Source organism: Saccopteryx bilineata, chromosome 3 (assembly GCF_036850765.1).
Source record: "Saccopteryx bilineata isolate mSacBil1 chromosome 3, mSacBil1_pri_phased_curated, whole genome shotgun sequence".
Classification (NCBI taxonomy): domain Eukaryota; kingdom Metazoa; phylum Chordata; class Mammalia; order Chiroptera; family Emballonuridae; genus Saccopteryx; species Saccopteryx bilineata.
Window position 1 is genome coordinate 174,127,801 of NC_089492.1, and position 22,310 is coordinate 174,150,110.

General features: G+C 37.8%; 1 protein-coding gene across 7 annotated transcripts in view; it reads right to left on the reverse strand.

Annotated features, from left to right (window-relative positions):
• CDKAL1 (CDK5 regulatory subunit associated protein 1 like 1) overlaps positions 1-22,310 on the reverse strand; it is a 1,056,598-nt gene that overhangs the window by 515,184 nt on the left and 519,104 nt on the right. For all 7 annotated transcript variants that reach the window (XM_066268295.1, XM_066268291.1, XM_066268292.1 and 4 more), the window contains one exon: positions 15,984-16,150. In XM_066268295.1, coding sequence (XP_066124392.1) covers positions 15,984-16,150 — 167 coding nt within the window. The remainder of the gene's footprint in view (positions 1-15,983; positions 16,151-22,310) is intronic.

Sequence of the window (22,310 nt, forward strand, 5' to 3'; positions counted from 1 at the left end):
TTTATATGTGTTCTGAATTTTTCATTCTCTTAGCTAGGAATTACATCGACTACCCATTGGACAAAACTCATGTCCAATCATAAACACTTCCCTTTTGTGGGGGAATATTCTACTGGGTCATCTGTTGAAGGGTCTTTTACTACTTCCATTCAAAAGTCTATCTAAGAGAATAGTGGGAACTCTCAGAAAAGGCTGGCAATTTTATCAAAGCCAAACATATGGTTACCCTGTGACTCAGCAGTTCTTAAGTATCCACCCAAGAGCAATGAGTCGTTGAACAGATAGTGGTATGTTCACATGTTGGAATGCTTCACAAAAATGGAACAGAAATGAACTGCTAATACACATAACAACATGGATGACTCTCATCCTGTTGGGCAAAACATAAGCTGGCTGCACTCAAAGACCCAGGTGAACACTGGCATACCACTATGTCTGCTCAGTCACTAGTGACCCACACGCCACTCCTCCCACAGCCCCAGAAAAGTTCCACTTCCACCATGAGATCTGCTTCACTCCCTCACTAGACAGCTTTCTCCTTCCCAACAAGGACTCCAAACCTCAGATTGCTCTATATTTCTGATGAGAATACACTTAAAAAATGAGAAACCTCAGATCAAAGATACCTTCGGACAGGAAAAATAAAAAAAAAATTCTATACTTTCAGATTTGATACATGTTTTAAAGTAAAATTCCAAAGTTCTTATATAATAATAACAATGATAATAGCTAATAATTACTGAGCATCTTCTCTGTGTCAGGTACTATTCTAAGCAGTCTACCTATATTAATTCATTATTCTACCAATGTTACTCCAGGCCAAAACAAAATATTAAATTAATAGTATCTTATAAAGCAAGGGTCAGGAACCTATGGCTCGTGAGCCAGATGTGGCTCTTTTGATGGCTGCATCTGGCACACAGACAAATCTTCAATAAAAAAAATAATGTTAAAAATATAAAACATTCTCATGTATTACAATCCATTCATTTCCTACCGCTCATGTTCATGGTTGTGGGTGGCTGGAGCCAATCACAGCTGTCCTCCCGGACAACACCAAATTTTTATTGGATAATGTGTAATGTACACGGGTCGTTGTGTGGCTCTCATGGAATTTCATTTTAAAATATGTGGCTGCTCATGGCTCTCTCAGCCAAAAAGTTTCCCGACCCCTGTTATAAAGCATTGTTGATACATTGTTCTTTGTACAGGGTAACTGCTATTATGCCCCAGTTGGTATCTGAAAACATCAAAAACCAGATAAATGTGAAAACTCCAATGTCCCACACAAATGGGCAGCACCACCAAGACTATCAAAGAAGGGCCCGGACAATTAGCAAGTCTTAGTTCTGTTCCCATAACTTTCTCTGAGTTCTGAAATCAAGAATGCTTTCTTAAGACAAGAGAAAAGAGGCCAATAAGATATACAACACTGAGGCCCATTAACTCTGTGGTCCCCAACCTTTTTTGGGCCACGGACCGGTTTAATGTCAGAAAATATTTTCACGGACCGGCCTTTAGGGTGGGACGGATAAATGTATCACGTGACTGAGACAAGCATCAAGAGTGAGTCTTAAACGAATGTAAGAGAGGGAATCTGGTCATTTTTTAAAAATAAAACATCGTTCAGACTTAAATATAAATAAAATGGAAATAATATGTTATTTATTCTTTCTCTGTGGACTGGTACCAAATGGCCCACGGACCGGTACCGGTCTGTGGCCCAGGGGTTGGGGACCACTGCATTAACTCACTGATAACCTATCTTTCAAGCATAAAATGTTCCTGAAAGTGAGGAAATGAAGTGGTGAAGGTGGCCTAATAAGGTTATGGTAAGAGCAAAAGGAAGAGAAGTAGATTATTGTTTATCTTGTTTTCTTTAAAAAAATCTCTTTCCAGAAATAGTAAGGACTCTGAAAAGAAACTGATAGGCTTCCACTGGTAACAGTGAGAGCATACAAAACAAGAGGAGCTGGGGCCTGGGAGCCTTATAAAGGCTCACTAAAAGGGCAGAGAGTGCATCAAGCCCAGTGAGATCAGGGGTGAATGCTAGAAGGATGTGTTTGAGGTCCCATGGAGTAAGCCATCAAAATGATCTCCATTTGCTCTCCAAGGTTGTAGGTGGGAAACAAGAAGTCTGTTTGCAGAGCAATCATTCCTTGAACAATAGAGAGATCTTTGTAACATGGTTTTCTGGAAATTTCATTTTTCACTGTATTATTTACTCTATGAAAAGCAATTATAGTTGTGGAGGGCCGTAATATCCAAAAGAAATGTTTCCTTTTCAAGTGCTGGGTACAGGATGCAAGTCAAGCAGGTGACTCCACATGCTTGCTATAGAAACAAAAAGCCTTTCTGTTTCCAGGACCCTCTGACATAGGGTTATAAAAATATGATACAACTGTCAATGCAAGTATTTCAGACCACATACCATATAATGAAATGGCACAACAATTTTTTGAAATGCTATTTTTTTTCTTTTAAAGTTCTAAGTCACATCAAGTCAAATGAGTTCGAAGATTTTAGAAGGCTCAAAATACAAGCTCAAAGGAAATTTTTAAAATCTATCTCATTCAGCTTAATACCTTTAAAATGTTGTTCCCTTTCCAGAAAAATTCACATGTGGATGGAGTGATGATGAGTCAACAAATTTGCCAGATTAATGACAAAAGTGACTCAGACTCAGGTCTTTTAACTCTGTGAACACTTCAATGCACTCATGACTCATTAAGTTAGAAGGATAACAAATAAAAAAACCCTAAAGATATTTTTAACAAAAATGCTGGTAATAAAACACAGGCACTTTAAAATCTGTATTTATTTCTATGATAGTAAAACAATGTAGTGCAGATTTTGAAATGACCCTTTCTTGCCAGGAACTAAATACCCTTGAATTACCAATATTTTCCAGTAGTTTACTGTGAATTTTAGAGTTTATAACTACTAATTGCAAGATGGCTATCTGTTTAGTAAAGAGGCACCAACAGCAGACATCTCTTCCTGATGAATAAATGCCTGACTTACTGACGGACAACGCTTTCTGGAAAACTGCACAGATGATGGAAAACAGCACAGTAACGGGGGCATATCATCCATCAAGAAAACAAAGCATTTTTATAAACTAAGACCAATAGCACCTTCAACAACATAGAAGATAGTGATTATAGAAGTAGAATTATCTATCAGAATAAAAATAATGAAATAATTTTAATATGGTTTTTAATTTAAAATAGTAATTTAAAAAGAGGAAAGCAACTAATTGTCATAGGCAAAATCTATGTCTATGCCACATTACTTTCCTTCCACGTGATATCTAGAGCTATGAGTCTCTAATAAGGCATATATTTTAGTTTGTAAATACTTGTGCTTCCTGTAAGTGTGATGTTTGCTACAGACCACTGAGAGACTCAGTTAATAGTGATCTTTTGCTGCCCATAATCTACTAATGACATGAGTTTTCCTCAAAAGCTTTATGAGGGCAGATGGCATCATAAGTGGTTGATGGCACCTTGGACATGGAACACAAAAATTCAGCAAGAAAACTGGCTCAACCCTACACACTAATGGCCTGACAGATATAGAGGCAGCTGATTTCAAGGCATAAATAGTATTTGCTAACATCAGCAGAAATGGCAGAATAAAGATCTCTGAAAATCTTCTCCTCCAAAAATGGTCACAATCAACTTTTTCAGAACTCTGAATATTTAATAAAAGCTTGCAGCATTCTGGGAAACATTAACTTTTTTTTTTTTATTTGGAGGAATCTAAGAACAGTGAGCTCTATGGCATTTTAAACCTGCCCTTTTCTCACCTCTCATTCCCCAGTTCTCCTGTAGCCTTGAAAACCAACAACCTGCAATTCTGGTGAAAATCAGCAGCCTGGCAGACAAGGGAGGGAGCAGAAGGTTGGAGCTACTTCAAAGCCCCATTCCCAGAAAACTGGCATTAATTTAACCTGTCTGCTGGTTCTATGGAAGACTTCATATACAGGGCTTGCTTATTTAACTTGACCTGGCACCCAGTAAAAGCAATCTTTTTCTCAGGGGCATTTGTCAAAAATAATCAGCTATAATTGTTTTATATCCAGGCTGCCTGAGGCTGTGAATAACACTTAGGGCAAGCAATAAGCAGACCAAAAAGCTTATAAAGAAAAGTTAGGGAATGTAATGTCCAGAGGTGGCTTTGAAAAACACAGACATATTCCTGGGAATCTAGAAGGCCACATGCATACATAGGGCTGTGTGTATGTCCAGGTTGTATGCATGCTCAGTAAAGACCAGAGAAGGCCTTCAGCCTCTGGCTAAACCTAAGGTTTTGTACAAGTAGGAAGTGAAGGTAAGGATAGACTTGTAAGCAACCTGACTGAGCATTGAAGGCATATCAATAATGAGATGAAAATTATAAAATACCAGATAGTAATTCTGGTATAAAAAGCACAAGAATTAAAAATTTTAAAATTCACTATTTGGACTCAGCAGAAGATTTAGACAGGCAGGAAGTAAGAATTAGCAAACTGAGGTTACTTTGAGGAACAAAAAGAAAAAAGAATGAATAAAAATGAACATTATCTCAGAAATCTGTGGAACATTCATAAAGCAAAAAACATAAACATAATCTGGATTCCAGAAGGAGAGGGGGAAAATACAGATATAATATTTGAAGAAATAATGGCCAAAACTTACAAATTTAAAGAAAAACATTAATGTACACATATCCTAGAAGCTCTAGGACAGGGGTTGGGAACCTTTTTGTCTGAGAGAGCCATGAACGCCACATATTTTAAAATATAATTCTGTGAGAGACATAAAATGACCCATGTACGTTATGCATTATCCAATAAAAATTTGGTGTTGTCCCGGAGGACAGCTGTGATCAGCTCCAGCCACCCGCAACCATGAACATGAGTGGTAGGAAATGAATGGATTGTAATAGATAAGAATGTTTCATATTTTTAACGTTATTATTATTTTTTATTAAAGATTTGTCTGCGAGCCAGATACAGCCATCAAAAGAGCCATAGGTTCCCAACCCCTGCTCTACGTACTCTACATAGGATAAACTAAAGAAGATATACAGTATATCTAGACATCTCACAAGCAAACTGTTGAAAGACAAAGAATCCTGATAGCAGCAAGAAAGAAGCAGCTCATCATTTGTCCTCAATAAGATCAACAGTTGATTTTCATCAGAAATCAGAAAGGCCAGAGGCAGTGGGATAATACACAAGTAATCTCATTTTATTGGTCTTTGCTTTTTATGCCTCAGAATGCCCCCCCTCCCATAAATTGAGGGCAAGAGCCACAACTAGCAAAAAGATTATGTCTTGCTTTAATGTGATACTTTATTAGGGTGGTCTAGAACCAAACCTACAATATCTCTGATAGTTTCAAAAAATATCTTGTTTGGAAATACAGTCTTTGCAGATGTAAGAAAGTTTAAATGAGGTCATACTGAATTAGGTGGGCCTTAATTCAATAATTTATGCTCTTATAAGAACAGGAAGTTTGAACACAGAGACAGAAAAGAAAACCATGTGAACACTGAAACAGAGATTGCAGTGATATGTCTATCAGCCAAAGAATGCCAAAGACTGCCAGCAACCATCAGAGGATAGGAGACAAAAACTGAATAGATTCTCCCTCAGAACCTCAAGAAAGGAACCTGCCAACAGTGTGATTTTGAATCTCTGGCCTCCAAAACTGTGAAAGAAGAAATTTCTGTTATTTTAAGCCATTCAGTTTGTGGTACTTTGTAAGAGAAACCTGAGGAAACTAGTATACAAGTGTAATAGAGGAATAAAGAAACAAAAATAACTAGGATCTGCTGAAGTGGGAAAAATAAAGGCTGAAAATAGAGTAGCAAATCAATTATAAGATTAATGTCTGATATATCAAGTGATTAAAATATAGACTGATATTCCACGACACTGTAGAATAACAGTTGATATAAAACTTTTCAGATTTATTTAACATGTAACTCTAAAAGTTACATCTTTGTTGCCAGATATTAGAGACAGACTTATTTACAATATTTTCTCAAATCAAACAATGCTATACGTGTTGCAAATTTTTCAATGATTTTTTTAAATATGCAGAAAAGAGTAGATGGTATAAATAGAAAAAGAATAGTTTTCCTCCTCTAAATAAAGAATAATTGGAGAACTTGGAACATTAGTTTAAACAGTTTCATTTTCTCTAGCCCACATGTAGCATCTTCTGATATTAAAAATGATATAGTATACGCAGTCCATTCATGCAGATTATATCCTATTCAATAGTTCTGTTTTAATATGTGTGAATAAAGGAGTTCTTAATATTAATTTTACAACATGTATGCTTCCAATTTAGGAAACAATCATTATTTACTATTAAATGACATAAAAGAATTTTGAACTTAACTTTTGAAAATTTAATGTTTTTAAGTGGATTGTTTTTGTGATAGGCAAAGAAAGATGTAAGGGAAAGGACAAATGCACATCAGACCCGAAAACAATTTAGCAAGTTAGAAAGTAAGAGAAGCAAACTAAGAAACTGTACTTCTCTTTCTGAAAAACATGCAGAAATGTTCCTCAACTATTTTATGAACCATTAACTTTATTATCAACCTTCCTACACCATGTTCTACACCATGAATCACTTGAAAATTCCATTACCCACCTGATATAAAAGATGAGAAATTTCATTTTACTAATAAGTGCTGAATTAGCAAGTGCCTAAGGTAACCTTTCATATGCTATCAGAGCAAAGAAATCAATACAGAAACAATCCTAGAATCAAAAGAAAAGTGTAAAGGAAACCATGTTGATTGCCTTATGTGTTAACCGTCCTCTGTGCTTATGAAGGACAGTCAAAGGCAGCTTTTCAATGGCTTGAACAGAGCTGACTTCCTAAATTAATGAGGAGGCTAAAGCCAACAGCTGGTGTATTGTGGAGTTTGAACTGTACTAATTTTGACAAGTGACATGGAAACCTTCTTAGCTACTCCTATAAAACAAATTAAGGATTTAGGGGAATGGCAATGTGAAATGCCTTTTAAGATGCAAATTAAACCACATACATATCTAATGCCCTCCTTTATAAACCGAAAAGTACACTGAAATACTAAAAGATGAAATAGGAATATTTGTACATCCCAAATGAAATATGTAAATTTCCAGGCTTTTCAAGTACTCTAGAACTTACGTTAGAATTACATATGTGTGCATGTGTATCCTGCTTTGTTAAAAGATATATATATATATATGTACAGGGAGACGTGCCACCAGATATTTGACTATGACATCAGCTTCTTTATAAAGCATTTACAGAGTCCTTTTCACTCATCATCTTGACATATGTTTTATCTCTATGTTCTTTCCCCTTCAGAAAAATGATCATCTCCCTTGGGAATAAATATCCATATGGCACTGAATTTCATGAGCAATATTCAATAGCTTAGGTCAGTCAACGGCAAGAGAAAAAGAAGAATTTAGTGGTTGAGAAGTTCAGACAGCTTTTACCATAAAGTGGACTAAAGTATTTGATGATAACTAAAAATGATTTTACCGTTTATATTTTAGCACTGGGTTTAGACTACTTGCATGTTATTTGGTAATTTAAAATTGGAATGGAAAGCAGCAGTGAAGCCCACAGGGTAGGTTCTCTGTATAAATTATTGATGGTTATATAAATAAAAATTTTAAACAAGGCATTTTCCATTGTGCTCCCCAGGATGACAGAGGTACCCAGTATGTTAAACACGAGAAACATTCATATGCAAAATCATTCATTTTTCCATGACAACATACACAGGATGATAAAAATAAAGTTCCTGATGAAACAGACTGAGTCTGTGAGGGCAGCAACAAAGAGTAATCTGTTGAGATTGAGTCTATCTATTTATGCATTCACTTCTTTTCTGAGTCCTCTGGCCTGCATGTAATCATGAGGGTTAATCACCCAAACTGCATATTACAAATTGAGGTTCAGTAATAAGAAACAATAAGCTATGTAAATTTTTCAGAGGGGCTGCTGAATTCAAGAAAACCTTAGTCTTCTTGGGCAAAGCTGGAATTAAGGGCTGAAGCCTAACCAAGTGAGCAAGTAAGGATGGCAGGGACAAACAGATGGCAGAGTTGGAATGTGGGGTGGAGCCTGCAATCAGGCCTATGAGGAGCAGGCATGTTAATTTCATCTTTTATCAGAAGTAGTAAAGTCATCGGACAAATAGGGCTGGAGATTTCTTCTATCCTTATCTTTGCTCTCAGAGGGGCTGCTCCCAGATCTCAGAATTAGACTCCCAGTAAAGCCTGAAAACTCTTTATTATGGATATGAATCCTTTAAATATTTGATGAAGGTTTACCACCCCACCCCCAAATTTTCAGAGAGGTGCAAACTTTGGTTTCCACTTTCAGAGGTTTCACAGATCTCTTAATATCTGCTCACAAATATCAGGTTAAGAATGAAATAAATTGATGATTATAATCGGCAAGAAACTGGGTGCCAACAGTCAGATCAAACCACATGCTGACATGTCCCAAAAGCTATATGTAGATGGCAGACATAAGGAGTTTTCCTTTCCATTGCCTTGTTCAAAATAAATCATCTAGTATGCCCTTCTATACATCAAAGGGGATAAATATTTTGTAAACAACAACAAAAAAATCTATTTGCATATTTTTTATTATTCTAGAAAGTATAAGCCTTAAGGAAAAAAAATTTAAAATCCCATGTGAACTGTTGACTGGAGTTTGGAAATTCTGTATTGCTTTGATGAAACATAAGCACAGTAGGAACTGAGTTTGTTCTTATTTTAAAAATTATGAGCCATTTTTTAAGTCTGCCAAGCCAAACATACTATTAATGTTCATAAATTACCATGCAGCAAAAGTCCTTGACAGATATCTACTCTCTTTTGAGGGATAAATTAATTTTGCTAAATATACACTTAGGTTAGAATATGAGGTCAATTAACTAGAACTAAACACACAAAAATCAAGGCTAGTGAGAAACTGATTTGTTGTAGTGATTACAAGATTACTCAATCAATAACAGACAAAACATTTAAAACATCACTATTTATGATTAACCTTATATAATAATGTAGAGAACATGAATATACTAAATATAAATCGTGTAGAAACCTATATATTTTAATTCAAGCTAAATAAAATGTAGAGTAATATCAATGTGAATATTCGTGTCAATACTTTTTGACCATATTTTACAAAGTAATATAAATTTAAAATTTGCTTTATTCATAATCTGAAGTAAAAGTCCTTAATAACAAGTATTTATACCCCAGACTAATCAATTTGCCCTCTGTAGACTGGGATATTTACAACACACTAAAATTCTGATATTTTAAGACCTACAGTAATCTTAAAGGGAGATAACAATTATTTTTAATTTTTCATAACACACGGAGAACTAGAGTAGCTGAGATAAATAAAATCCACAGACATTTCCCATACCCCTTACTGGTCAACAGCTTTACTATCTTCTCCCTCCTCACCAACCCATAAAACCAAAAACAAGACATGCTGCCTGGTTTTAATTTTTCCTCCTTGACCACTCACTGCTGACTTCTCTAACAGAGATTATAAAAAGCAGTGGAAGCTAAGGAGCATAGGAATAAAGAAGCTAAGGGCCCAGATAGTCGACAAATCTAGCAGTACCTAGAGTAATTTTTGCTAAAAATTCTATCTATCACTGGTATTTTAGGAGAGCAAACAAATAAAACACATCCCTTAGACAAATATGACTCATAATTAACAAAAACATGACAACAGTCCCCAAATTCCTCCAAAACCAGATAAGAAAATATTATACTTAAAAATATAAAGGCATGCAGGCAAGAAACAGCTAAACTCAGAGCTACCATATCGTTCAATACACATTCTGTAAGTGCACAGTATCACAGGTGCTGAAATGCGAAGATGAACAAGACAGCCTCTCTCTCAAGGTGATAACAGTTTTGTTGAATTTACTTGTAAATAAACAATCTCACCAGGAGGAGTGCAGTAGAGATATTGTGGACTGAGGGGAAAGCAGGGACTGGTCTGGAAAGGCTTCAGAGAGGATGCGATAGAGTAGAAAGCCATTTCAGAGTCAATCAACAAAATGAGGATAATGCTATCTATGCAGCTAGTTTATTATAAGAAGGGAAAGAGATATTGTGTGCAAAGCAATCTGCATGGTATATTAAAAATAAAAAGCACTCAATAAATTGTACTATTGTTATTATTATTATTATTATGCAGCTTTGCAAAAAGTTACCAGTGATGTCTGGTGCCGTCACTGGCCTCACCAGACCTTGCTCAGTTCACGTGTTCATGTTCAGTCTGAATTAGTACCTTAGCTATGGGCCAACTACAACTGGAAGTGCACAACTAAGCTATGCAGTTTCGAGTGTAGTCAAATTCACAAGCCAACCACTTTCTATAAAGACAAGGTTAATTAAAGAATATGTCAGAATATTATCTTAGTGATATCCATAGGCAGGCAGACACAGAGGGAAACTTGTGTGTCTTACTCGTTGCTATATAAGCACTATTAGTCAATACACATAGTAGCAATTATTAGTATATCTGCGTAACTCATTATTACCAAATGTTAACAACATGTGGTAAGTATGGAATGAGAAAAATTAAAGTAAAAGTAAAACCTTCAGGAGTACAAAATGGCAAAAAGAAAAAACATACAGGCTATCTACAGGGTATAGAGGAGGCACCATCAGGGTACTAAGGGAGTGGGGATGTAATGGAAGATGCCTCTAGGGACCCTGGATGTCACACTAAAGAGCTTATCTTGAGCCCATGGGTAAAGGAGAAGAAGCTTCACAGACTTTAAGATAAGGTAAAAATTTATAATCTACTATTTTACCTACTGGTTTTACTTTATATCCAAATTTAATAAGTATTACATAGCTCATTATTATGTTTCTTCAATTCCAGGGTGTTTTTCATAAACTTGATATATTGCTCTGTCACTTATATAGTCATTTAAAATGAATTGTTTAACACAGTGTTATGTTAAAAATAGGTTCTGTAAGCCTGACCTGTGGTGGCGCAGTGGATAAAGCGTCAACCTGGAAATGCTGAGGTCGCCGGTTCGAAACCCTGGGCTTGCCTGGTCAAGGCACATATAGGAGTTGATGCTTCTAGCTCCTCTGCCCTTCTCTCTCTCCATCTCTCCTCTCTCTCTCTCTCTCTCTCTCTGTCTCTCCCTCTCCTCTCTAAAATGCATAAATAAAAAATTTTAAAAAAAAAGTAAAAAAAAATAGATTCTGTAAATGTTTGAGACCTGTGACTACTTGCCTGCCTGTTAGGGATTAAGAATTCCCCCTCCCTTCCATTTATTCACTACACATTCACTTAATACCTACCATATAATAGGCTACATATAATACTAGACTTGATAAAACCTTAAAAGTGCATCCTGTGTTAACTATAATGTGTATCTTCTGTTCCTATGAAGATTTACTAACATGTATTATCAACAAATCTATTTTTTCACACAACACTTTTAAATGATAGAAACCTGAGTATTTTCCATTAAATGATTACCCCTTTAAGCTGTTCAATAATTAAAAAAAAAATTTAATTAAGCTGGTAAAAGAGTTTTAAAAAATCTCAAGCCCTGGCCGGTTGGCTCAGTGGTAGAGCATCGGCCTGGCATGTAGAAGTCCCGGATTCGATTCCCGGCCAGGGCACACAGGAGAAGCGCCCATTTGCTTCTCCACCCCTCCCCCTCTCCTTTCTCTCTGTCTCTCTCTTCCCCTCCCGCAGCCGAGGCTCCATTGGAGCAAAGATGGCCCGGGCGCTGGGGATGGCTCCTGGGCCTCTGCCCCAGGCACTAGAGTGGCTCTGGTGGCGGCAGAGCGACGCCCCCTGGTGGGGCAGAGCGTCGCCCCCTGGTGGGCGTGCGGGGTGGATCCCGGTCGGGTGCATGCAGGAGTCTGTCTCTCTCCTGGTTTCTAGCTTCAGAAAAATACAAAAAAAAAAAAAAAAAAATCTCAAGAGTCAGGTGAATGGCAAATGAACAAAATGAGGCAGGAAAACAGCCCAGTGAAGTACTGGTAATTAAAGCTGGTAGCACAAAGCATCTCCCAGAAACACAGGAAGGCTAGGTACTAACAATATAATTCTCAAGGAGCCCTCACTGTAAGGGTATTAAAGCATCAGAATTGCTATTTCAAGAGTGGGTTCCTTCTATCTCTACAGTTTAAAACAGGGGTCCCCAAACTTTTTACACAGGGGGCCAGTTCATTGTCCCCCAGACCGTTTGAGGGCCGAACTATAAAAAAAACTATGAACAAATCCCTATGCACACTGCACATATCTTTTTTAAAGTAAAAAAACAAAATGGGAACAAATACAATATTTAAAATAAAGAACAAGTAAATTTAAATCAACAAACTGACCAGTATTTCAATGGGAACTATGGGCCTGCTTTTGGCTAATGAGATGGTCAATGTGCTCCTCTCACTGACCACCAATGAAAGAGGCGCCCCTTCTGGAAGTGTAGTGGGGGCCGGATAAATGGCCTCAGGGGACCGCATGCAGCCCGAGGGCCCAGCCATAGTTCGGGGACCCCAGGTTTAAAATAATCACCACCTGTCATTCACTGTTTTGTTTGTTTTTTTCTACTGTTTTCTTCTTTTCTTATTGGTGAACTCTCTTCAGCCCTCTTTTAATAAGTCCAGTAATTTCTTCAGAGTGGTTTAAGTTCAACAAGAAGAGAACGGGGAAATACAATGTGTTGGTGGGTACAAGCTGAGGCTCACCAGGTTTGGGCTCTTTTCCCTGTTGTCCATTTCCACCCTGGGAAGCCAGTGAGATCCGGAAATCAGTGACATGTCCTCTTACATAAGAACGTTTGTCCAGCACTGAGAACTCTGGGCTCCCCGCTCAGAGAAGGATGAGAAGAGCTACCACAGTCTGAAGGTTTTCTCAAAGTGGCAAAAGAAGACTTTAAAAGCTCTTCCATCTGAATGATGTGGTCTCTTACTCTTGCACAGCATTACTTGCTTCCTTTTCATCTGTTTCCAACGGACTACTTTCTCCCATGGTGTGGCACAACAGAGCTGCTTCTCAAGTGCAAAGGAATGTACTCCTCCTGCTTATCAAGGACACAGGAGTCACTGACTTTCTTTGGGAAAACTCTCACCCTAGAAGCTCATGTACCTTTTTTTTTTTTTTTTTGTATTTTTTCCGAAGCTGGAAACGGGGAGGCAGTCAGACAGACTCCCGCATGCACCCAACCGGGATCCATCCGGCATGCCCACCAAGGGGCGATGCTCTGCCCACCTTGGGGCGTCGCTCTGTTGCAACCAGACCCATTCTAGCGCCTGAGGCAGAGGCCACAGAGCCATCCTCAGCGCCCGGGCCAACTTTGCTCCAGTGGAGCCTTGGCTGCGGGAGGGGAAGAGAGAGACAGAGAGGAAGGAGAGGGGGAGGAGTGGAGAAGCAGATGGGCACTTCTCCTGTGTGCCCTGGCCGGGAATCGAACCCAGGACTCCTGCACGCCAGGCCGATGCTCTACCACTGAGCAAACCGGCCAGGGCCAGAAACTCATGTACTTTTCATCTTCTGCTGCCTCTTCTTGCCAGAATATTAAGACTCCAAAGACTAAAGAGTGGGCTCTACAATTTATTTTATGAAGTTCTTCCTTTATTGATTCTTTTATTCACTCACTTACGGGGTCATTCCTGGGTGGGGCAGAACCAGAGATGGGTATGACAAGGTCCTTGACTCAGGAAAATGACAACACAGGAGGCAAGGACAACATTATAAATACCTTACAGTGAGAATGTTAAAAAGGTAATGTCATTGCAATCAGAACTGCTCATTCTAACCACAATTTATGAATTAAAAATCTGGAGTTTTTCCAGGTAAAATGTAAAGCTGTATTTATCAGCTTCTGTTGATTTTGGATGCTCTCCTGGACCATCTAATTTAGAGGTCAACCACTAGCACTACTTTAGGTACCGAGCATTAGGATCCACTATAAATATGGTATAAGTTTCTGCAATCTTGCAGTTACTTAAAGTGCTAGATTTATTCTAAGAGGTATTTGGTTAGTTATCTCAGAGCCAATAATCATTTTTTCCCCTTGTGTTTACTCCTTACCTGAACTTCTCCATTCTCCAGCTCTAGATACTATGGTTCCTTTGATCCTTGACAAAATTGTTTTTTTTTTTACTTTTTTTCTTTTTCTTTTTTTTTACAGAGACAGAGAGAGAGTCAGAGAGAGGGATAGACAAGGACAGACAGACAGTAATGGAGAGATGAGAAGCATCAAACATTAGTTTTTCGTTGCACATTGCAACACCTTAGTTGTTCATTGATTGCTTTCTCATATGAGCCTTGACAGTGGGCCTTCAGCAGACCAAGTAACCCCTTGCTTGAGCCAGTGACCTTGGGCTCAAGCTGGTGAGCTTTTGCTCAAACCAGATGAGCTGGGCTCAAGCTGGCAACTTCAGGGTCTCGAACCTGGGTCTTCCGCATCCCAGTTCGACGCTCTATCCACTGTGCCACCGCCTGGTCAAGCCTTCACAAAATTGTTTATGGAGTATATATTGGTAGTCAATAAGCTTACTTCCCTGCCTAACCACCACATATCTAGCTCTTGTCTTGCTTTTCATAATGAATGTCTCATATCTACTGCAAACACAGCAAGACTGCAGTCGTCTCAGCATATTTGATTTTTATAGATAATCACATGCTTTCTGAAGTGCTGAATCAAAGAGAAAAGTAGAAATTGACATGCTTATGACTTACCTTTAAATACCAAATCATAATTGCCCCACACTATCCAAAGTACCAAAGTTAACACACAAATTGTATATCTTTAGTAAAAAAAATCTGGCTAGAAGAATGAAAATAACAAAACTGATATTGCTAAATTTCTTTATGACATACTTATAACTAACAATCAGATTGCTATCAACTCTGTTTTTAGAATTTCTAAAATACGTTGTTTATATTAGAGAAGCTTTTTAGCAACAACCTTAACAAGTACAAGCCTCAAATCAACAGAAACAATCTTATAAATCTGAATATTCATTTGCATTTATGCACTAAATTCCAGCAGCTACGCTTGCTTTTAAAGTTTTGGAAGTCATATTTCTGCAGAAACTAACTGCAAAGAACATAACTGATGAAAAATGTAACTCATTTTTATACTTTGCACATGACTTTCCAGCACTTATTATATACTTCTTAGCCATACCTGGAGGCCTAATATAATTATTTTACTCTATGTATTACATTATTGGATCCCAGCATGTTTTTTCCCTTTTCAATGACACTCCCTGTCCATAGTCATTGCTCAATTGTGTCATCAGGCACCTACTGGCAGACATGTTCACTTTCTAGTTTAATGGTAAGCTCCTTGAAGGGAAGCACCCTGCTCCACAGAAAGTATAAAAATGAAACCAGGGATCTCAAATTAACAACTCCTTTTCTCACTGTGATTATAAGAAAAACAAATGAAAGAATACCAAACTGCATGTCTCTTTGATTCTACTTACCCCTAATTATCTCCTGACAAAGGGATGCAATTTATAACATTTTCAAACTTACAGCCCAGCATCCTAATAACAGGGCTAATATAAAGTAGGTAACAGGACGTTCACTGTTGGTTGCAAAATTAATGCAATGAATTAGTAGCCCTGAACTAGACAGGGGTTCTAACGGAGGAATTGAGGCAAATTTATACAATGGAAAATTCAAGGGCTGCAAAAAAGAAACAAAGGACTGTGCCAAGATGGCAAATACTGGAAAAGCTAGGCAACGGTAATTAACGGCGAGGAAGCAAAACAAGATGGGCAGACTGACAGAAAAGGGATTTGAAATCCTCAATCCATCCTTGGTGACGTGGAACCACAAAGAAATGTGAAGGTGGTTTTAAATGAAGCTCATGTGCTAACACTGAGACTGCCACATCATCTGGAGTGGTTTAAGTCTGTGTCAGCATGGAAATGGGGTACTCTTCCTTACCTCCAGATGCTCTAAAATATAAGGCGGATTTGTCATGCCAACCCTCAGCATTGCTCCCTCAGGAATCACTTCGACCAGTTTCCACAGCAGTGCGGGGAGATTGGTGCCAATATCTCTGCCATAAGCCCCCGTGTCTTCACTGGTCAGCCATATCTCACAAACACCCTCTGTGAATCAAAGGAGATAATTAACAAATCTGTTACAGAGCTGTTTTCTTCATCATACAGCTGCTCACCCCTTTTAATGCAGTATTTCTCAGCATTATTATACAGGCAGTCGGCTATTCAACTGCAGGAAAAAAAGCAGCTTATCCCATGGTGGCAGTGGGTTATTAAGTTCATTTTATGAACACCAGAGAGTTACACGAATGCTGTAAATTATCAATGCGTTCTATTGAGTGATTAACATTCACAGCCAATCAGTTCAACCGTGTTTTTTCCAAAACACTTTGATCAAGACTAATGTTTCAATCCCATCACAGAGAATACTAATTTTATACGGCAACAGAAGCCCCGGAACTGAACAGTTGCTCTACAGTACTATCAGCAGTTAACTGACTAATCAGTCTGTCACCAACACAAGGAAAAATGTCAAGTGTGGTTAAGGTTTCACTCACAAATTATTAATTATAGAAGTATCCATTTCTCCTGTAGGAACTATTCTAATTTGTCTTCTTTAGTCAATTAAGAATAGAGTGCACTGTCTGGCTTTGTTCAAAGAAGATGGCTGCTGCATAAGTATTGGTGTTGGAAAACCTGCTAACTGACAGCTTGCATCCTAGTTTCCATCAGTCAGACCTTAAGAAAATGTATCTATCTTTTGTTGCTATTGTTACTAGAAACAATCCTGACTTCAAATATTATAGCTGACAATAACTTTCTCCCAAAAATGGAAAGGAAATACTTTTGGCTAACTAGCATTATTTAAAATGAATAAAACAAGAGTTAGCAAGAGCCACCCAGGTTTGCATGACACACAGAACGTTTCTTTTTTTTTAAATTTTGTTAAACTATTTTTTTCCTTTTTATTTTTTTAATTTATTCATTTTTAGAGAGGAGAGAGAGACAGAGAGAGAGAGAGAGAGAGAGAGGAGAGAGAGACAGAGGGAAGGGGGGAGGAGCTGGAAGCATCAACTCCCATATGTGCCTTGACCAGGCAAGCCCAGGGTTTCGAACCGGCGACCTCAGCATTTCCAGGTCGACGCTTTATCCACTGTGCCACCACAGGTCAGGCAGACACACAGAACGTTTCTAAACGCATATGCAATTATATGGTTAGCCTATTTTAAAAGGCCAAATGATTCACAAGTCTCAAGGAACAATAAAACCGGCCTGTGCAATTGGTTCACACTGAAGTGATTTGCTGCTCCTGAAGAGCCTGAGCACATACATGGCACACAAAGAACGGTGACAGCCGGAGCCAGGAGTGTAAGTTTCTGGAAAGAATCTTAAAATCGTAATTTTAAATTGTCTTTAGTTGACAGAATAGAAGAGTTTCAAAAATACATTAAAATATTCCTAGCCAAGAGAGACAACAAATAAAACATGTGGCTTGCAGGTGAATGTGAAGGTAAAACTAAAAGAATACAGAAGGAAGAGGTAAAGATCTTCACTATCCTTAATGTGTTCCACAGAGGTAGGAAATAGACATGAAGTGAAGCTCTCCAATCGCTAGTCTTTCCTTGAGAATAAGAGACATATTAACTTTATCGAAAAACTAGCCAACCCAAACAAAAACATATTCTCTTTTCTCCACTTGTCTTTCTGATACATGCTTATCCTAACCCACATCTAAAGAAAAACAGACAATAAGAGGCAGAAATTGCATTTTAGTTTCCTGAAATTAAGGAAGCAATGACTTAGCACAGAAAACAAGAGATAACAACAACAAAAAGGCTCCATTTAAAAAGCTGGAGATGTTTTTAGTATTTGAAAAGCAGCAGTGTTATGAATAAATAGATTTTCTTAATTGAAATTAAATAAGGAGTCCCAAAATTAATAAACCTTTGCTTAGTTTTAACCATTTAATAATAAAAAAATGTATCCTCAAAAGAAAAGTCTAGCATGTTTATAGGTTTTTGTAGTTTTATAATTTTATAAATATTTATTCAATGGAGTAAATATTTTTCTATTTAAAAATGGGTTGCAATTAATGGCATCATCTTTATTTTAATATTACATATGCCATCAGATACTGGACTCTACAATCTTTTTTTTCTTTTAAATCTTATCACAAAATCCACTCTAAGAAAAGAGATGGCTAAGTAACAACATAAACAGATTTGAAAACACTCTGAAAGAGGTTATAAAAACAGGACATTATCCATGATTTTCCAGTTACTGGCATTTGAGCAACACAATATGAATATTTTAAAATGAACAGAATAATTTTAATTTATAATATTTCCATCCAAATGGTTCCATGTTACGCCTTTTGTAGAGAGAGCAATTCCTGGAACAGTGCCTTGCTGTTGCTAGATGAATATAGAAGGGGAAAATCACTATGAACAGGAATGGAAATAACATCCAAGCAGAAACAGCAGCCAGCTCTTAAAGCTGCATAGGTGGGGACCAATAGCCCCCTGGTGGGCTGAAACTTCAAATTAAATCACATAAAGAGGAAGCAGCTGTAACACTAAATCAGCAACAACAGGAATAATGGTCTTGATGTCTCCAAGATCAAGGCTGCTAAAGTGCTCTATATAATAGCAACCTGGCCTAAAACACAATGAAATGAGAGAACGTGTGCAAAATGTGAAACCCATGGACTTCAGGAGAATTGTGCCCGCCAATTCAATCCAAAAATTTGTCAAAGATATTTTGCTCTTAATAAACGTGAGAAAGTTCAGATTTTATAAGGTTATATTTCAAGCATAAATTCTAATGAGAGCTGATCTCTCAAATAGTTAGAGGATACAGAAAGTCATTTCATACTAAAGGTGAAGCTAAATATGGAATCCCTCTGCCTGACATCCTTTTCCCTGGGAAGTCTTGTGATTATTCATAGTGCAAGCAGTTCCTGTCAGGTCAGCTTGCATATGAATTCACCAGGAAAACTGAAGGCTGCAGTGCAGTCTGTAATCACTAATGGATACTGGAACACATGTATGCTTCTATCTGCACACTTAATTGGCTATACTTATGGACAGAAGTGCTTGCCTAAACAGCTTCATTCCTTCAGGACTTCAGTTATGAGCTATATTCCTTTGCACATTCATTTCTTTATTCATCTATCAAACATTTATTAGGTCGTTACCTACTATGTGCCCTGCAGCAATTCCAGCTCATGACAGATATGGATTCATCATTAAACTTCTGTGATCTAAGATTGGCTATTATCTATGAGCTGGTGAGGGGACAATGACAGACATCCAGGGAACGTCGCATACGTCCCTAATGGTGGTGGCAGAGGGAGATGGTTACTCAAGACACAGCCTTAGACACAAAAATGAAGGGCGAACTAGGCTGGGTGGAAGTGGATATGATGTCAGCTCCAATGAGATAGACTCCCGCCTGCAATATAATGTGGACTTTGATTAATACAGGTCCGAAAAATAAACACATGGAAATGAAAAAGAGAAGCAAGCAGGAAGAACTAAGAGAAGTGAATGTCCAGTGAAAGTTCCCATGCCTATAAAATAAATACATGCAAAAAAAAAGAAAGAAAAAGAAAGTAGTGGCTTGAAAAGTAGAACACAAAAAATTGCTTTTTTTAAAGCACCTAAGGAGAAATTTTACTTTTTCCTAAAATTGTTCATCAACCTGATTTTGTTCATTCTCTGTAAATTGTTCAGTCTATCTGACTTCTAATAAACCTTAAGCTCATCCTTTTGTTGTGTTAATTTTGGTAAAAAGAAAAGCAAATACTAGAGAGAAATGAAATGCATCTTACAAGGTAAAAAAAACACCTCTTTAAGAACTTTAGATACTAGAATCCGTTATTGTTTCAGCCTATAGCTGAAACACACAGCAGCTGTTCCCTGAACAGAGAGCAACCTCAACAGCCAGTTTCTGATCTTCATTCCACAATAATCTGTGATGACGAGGATGGGAAAAATAGGAGGCAGGAAAGGTTTAGAACATAAGAAAGGTAATTTTCTTAATAAAACAGTCTCTCTACAAACAAAATAGTTTGTGAAAAGTCAAACTTTGCCAAGACTCAATTTCTTTTTTCTTCTTTTCCAAATGAGAGGAGATGAGACAGAGAGGTAGACTCCTCATGTACCCTGACTGGGTACAGCAACCCCCCTTGTTGGTGGACCATGCTCACAACCGAGATATTTTTAGCACCTGAGGCACAGACTGCACAGAGCCACCCTCAGCTCCCAGGGCCAAAGTGCTCAAATCAATCGAGCCATGGCTGCGAGAGAGGAAGAGGGGAGAGAGAGAGAGAGAGAGAGAGAGAGAGAAGGGGAGGGGGGAGGGGGAAGGGGAAAGGGGAGGGGGAGGTGTGGAGAAGCAGATGGTTACTTTTCCTATGTGCTCTGACAGGGAACCTGGACATCCACATGCCAGATCAATGCTCTATCCACTGAGCCAAATAGCCAGGTCCCCAAACTCAATTTCAAAAACTTATGACTCACTATAATTTTATTGTGTATGAGCTTCATTGTGATAAACTAAAATACGGGTGAAGAGTGATTTCATTTGGTCAGAGAAGCATATTTCCCTAGCAGCTCTTGCTTTATCACGGGGGAAAATGTCCACCATAATAAGTTGCTTCAGTGATTTGATTATGGTTAGAGTCTCTAAAAATAAGGATTACAAAAATATGAAACCTATAAACTATGATTAATGGGTTCAATAATTAAAGAGCACTAGATGGCCAGAAAAATCGACATCAACAAAACATAATAAAGAGTATCACCTCAAAATCTGCTAAATCTTTCTTCCTCAGAAGATATGTCCACTCCCCTGCTCCTGCCCTCTGCCCTCCAATAACCCCCATGCTATTCCGTTCTACCTCACAATCCATCCTGAGTCCTCCTCCACCAGCCCATTCCAGCCTTCACACTCCGTTTTCTTCAATGGCCAAAAATGAATATAAATTCAACATACATTATGCTATATTTATTTAATGTGCATTAAATTCTTGGCTCTTAATTCTTGATGCTCTTTTCTAAGGGTCACAGTGCATATTAACTAGGTTTTTATAGGCTCATTCTTCTTAAAAGCAATCTTCAAAAATTCAGAAATAAATATGACCCTCTGTTAAATCACTTGAAAGGTCATGCAAATGTATTCAACGAAGATGTTTCTAAGTAATAGTATGTATAAGGCAGCTTATAGTTATTTAGCTTAATTTTTAATAGCAAATTAGTCAATGTAACTCTTAGGTCTTGTCTAATGCTATTACTAAACACTCAAGAGTTTTATGTTTTCCTGTTAGATAAAAAAGGACTTAATGATAATTTTATTAAAGATAGCCTTTTAAGAGGACCACCTAAGGTTATCTTTAATATCTTTCATATAAGAGCCTGACCTGTGGTGGTGCAGTGGATAAAGCGTCAACCTGGAAACACTGAGGTTGCCGGTTCGAAACCCTGGGCTTGCCTGGTCAGGGCGCATATGGGAGTTGATGCTTCCTGCTCCTCCCCCCTTCTCTCTCTCTCTCTCTCTCTCTCTCTCTCCTCTCTATAATGAATAAATAAAAAAATCTAAAAAAAATATATATCTTTCATATAAGAATGTTATATCACTGACAAAAACCCAATTAATAGACCACCACAGAAGATTCATTACCTAATTCTTCAGTTATATCAGGTTTATACTACTTTTACAAACTTAAGAGAATTATTAGTGGTCTGAAGTTTCTTTTTCCTGTTTTTCCTTTGTGCAATGGTGAGTTTAGAGGACAGTTTCAAGAGTCCTGCAATGAAGGCCTGTCCCTCCTTCATTCAGACTCACGTAGAGCGTTTTGTCCCACTCGTAGCACTTTCTCTCCACACCCACAGCACATGTGCTTTTTACCCTGACCCTTTGAGAATTAGTTGCAGACATGATGGTACTTTAAATCTAAATAAATCAGCATATGTCTTCTAAGATCAAGAACATTCATGCCCATAATCACAATATAATTACTGCCTTAAATAACATTGGTCAGCATTTTCACTGTAGCCAGACTGACTCACTATTATTTCTTTGTGCAATTCACTGTAACTCAGACCTCTGTGCTTTAGCATATGCTGTTCCCTCTGTCTAAAATGCCTTAAAGAATTTGGAAATAATGGGAAGCTAAAACAGACACCACAAAAGGAAGATATACCTTGTAGAAACAAGGCATCTGATTCTCCAGTGTCCAAAATCTGCAATAAGCTTCAGTGAGGCA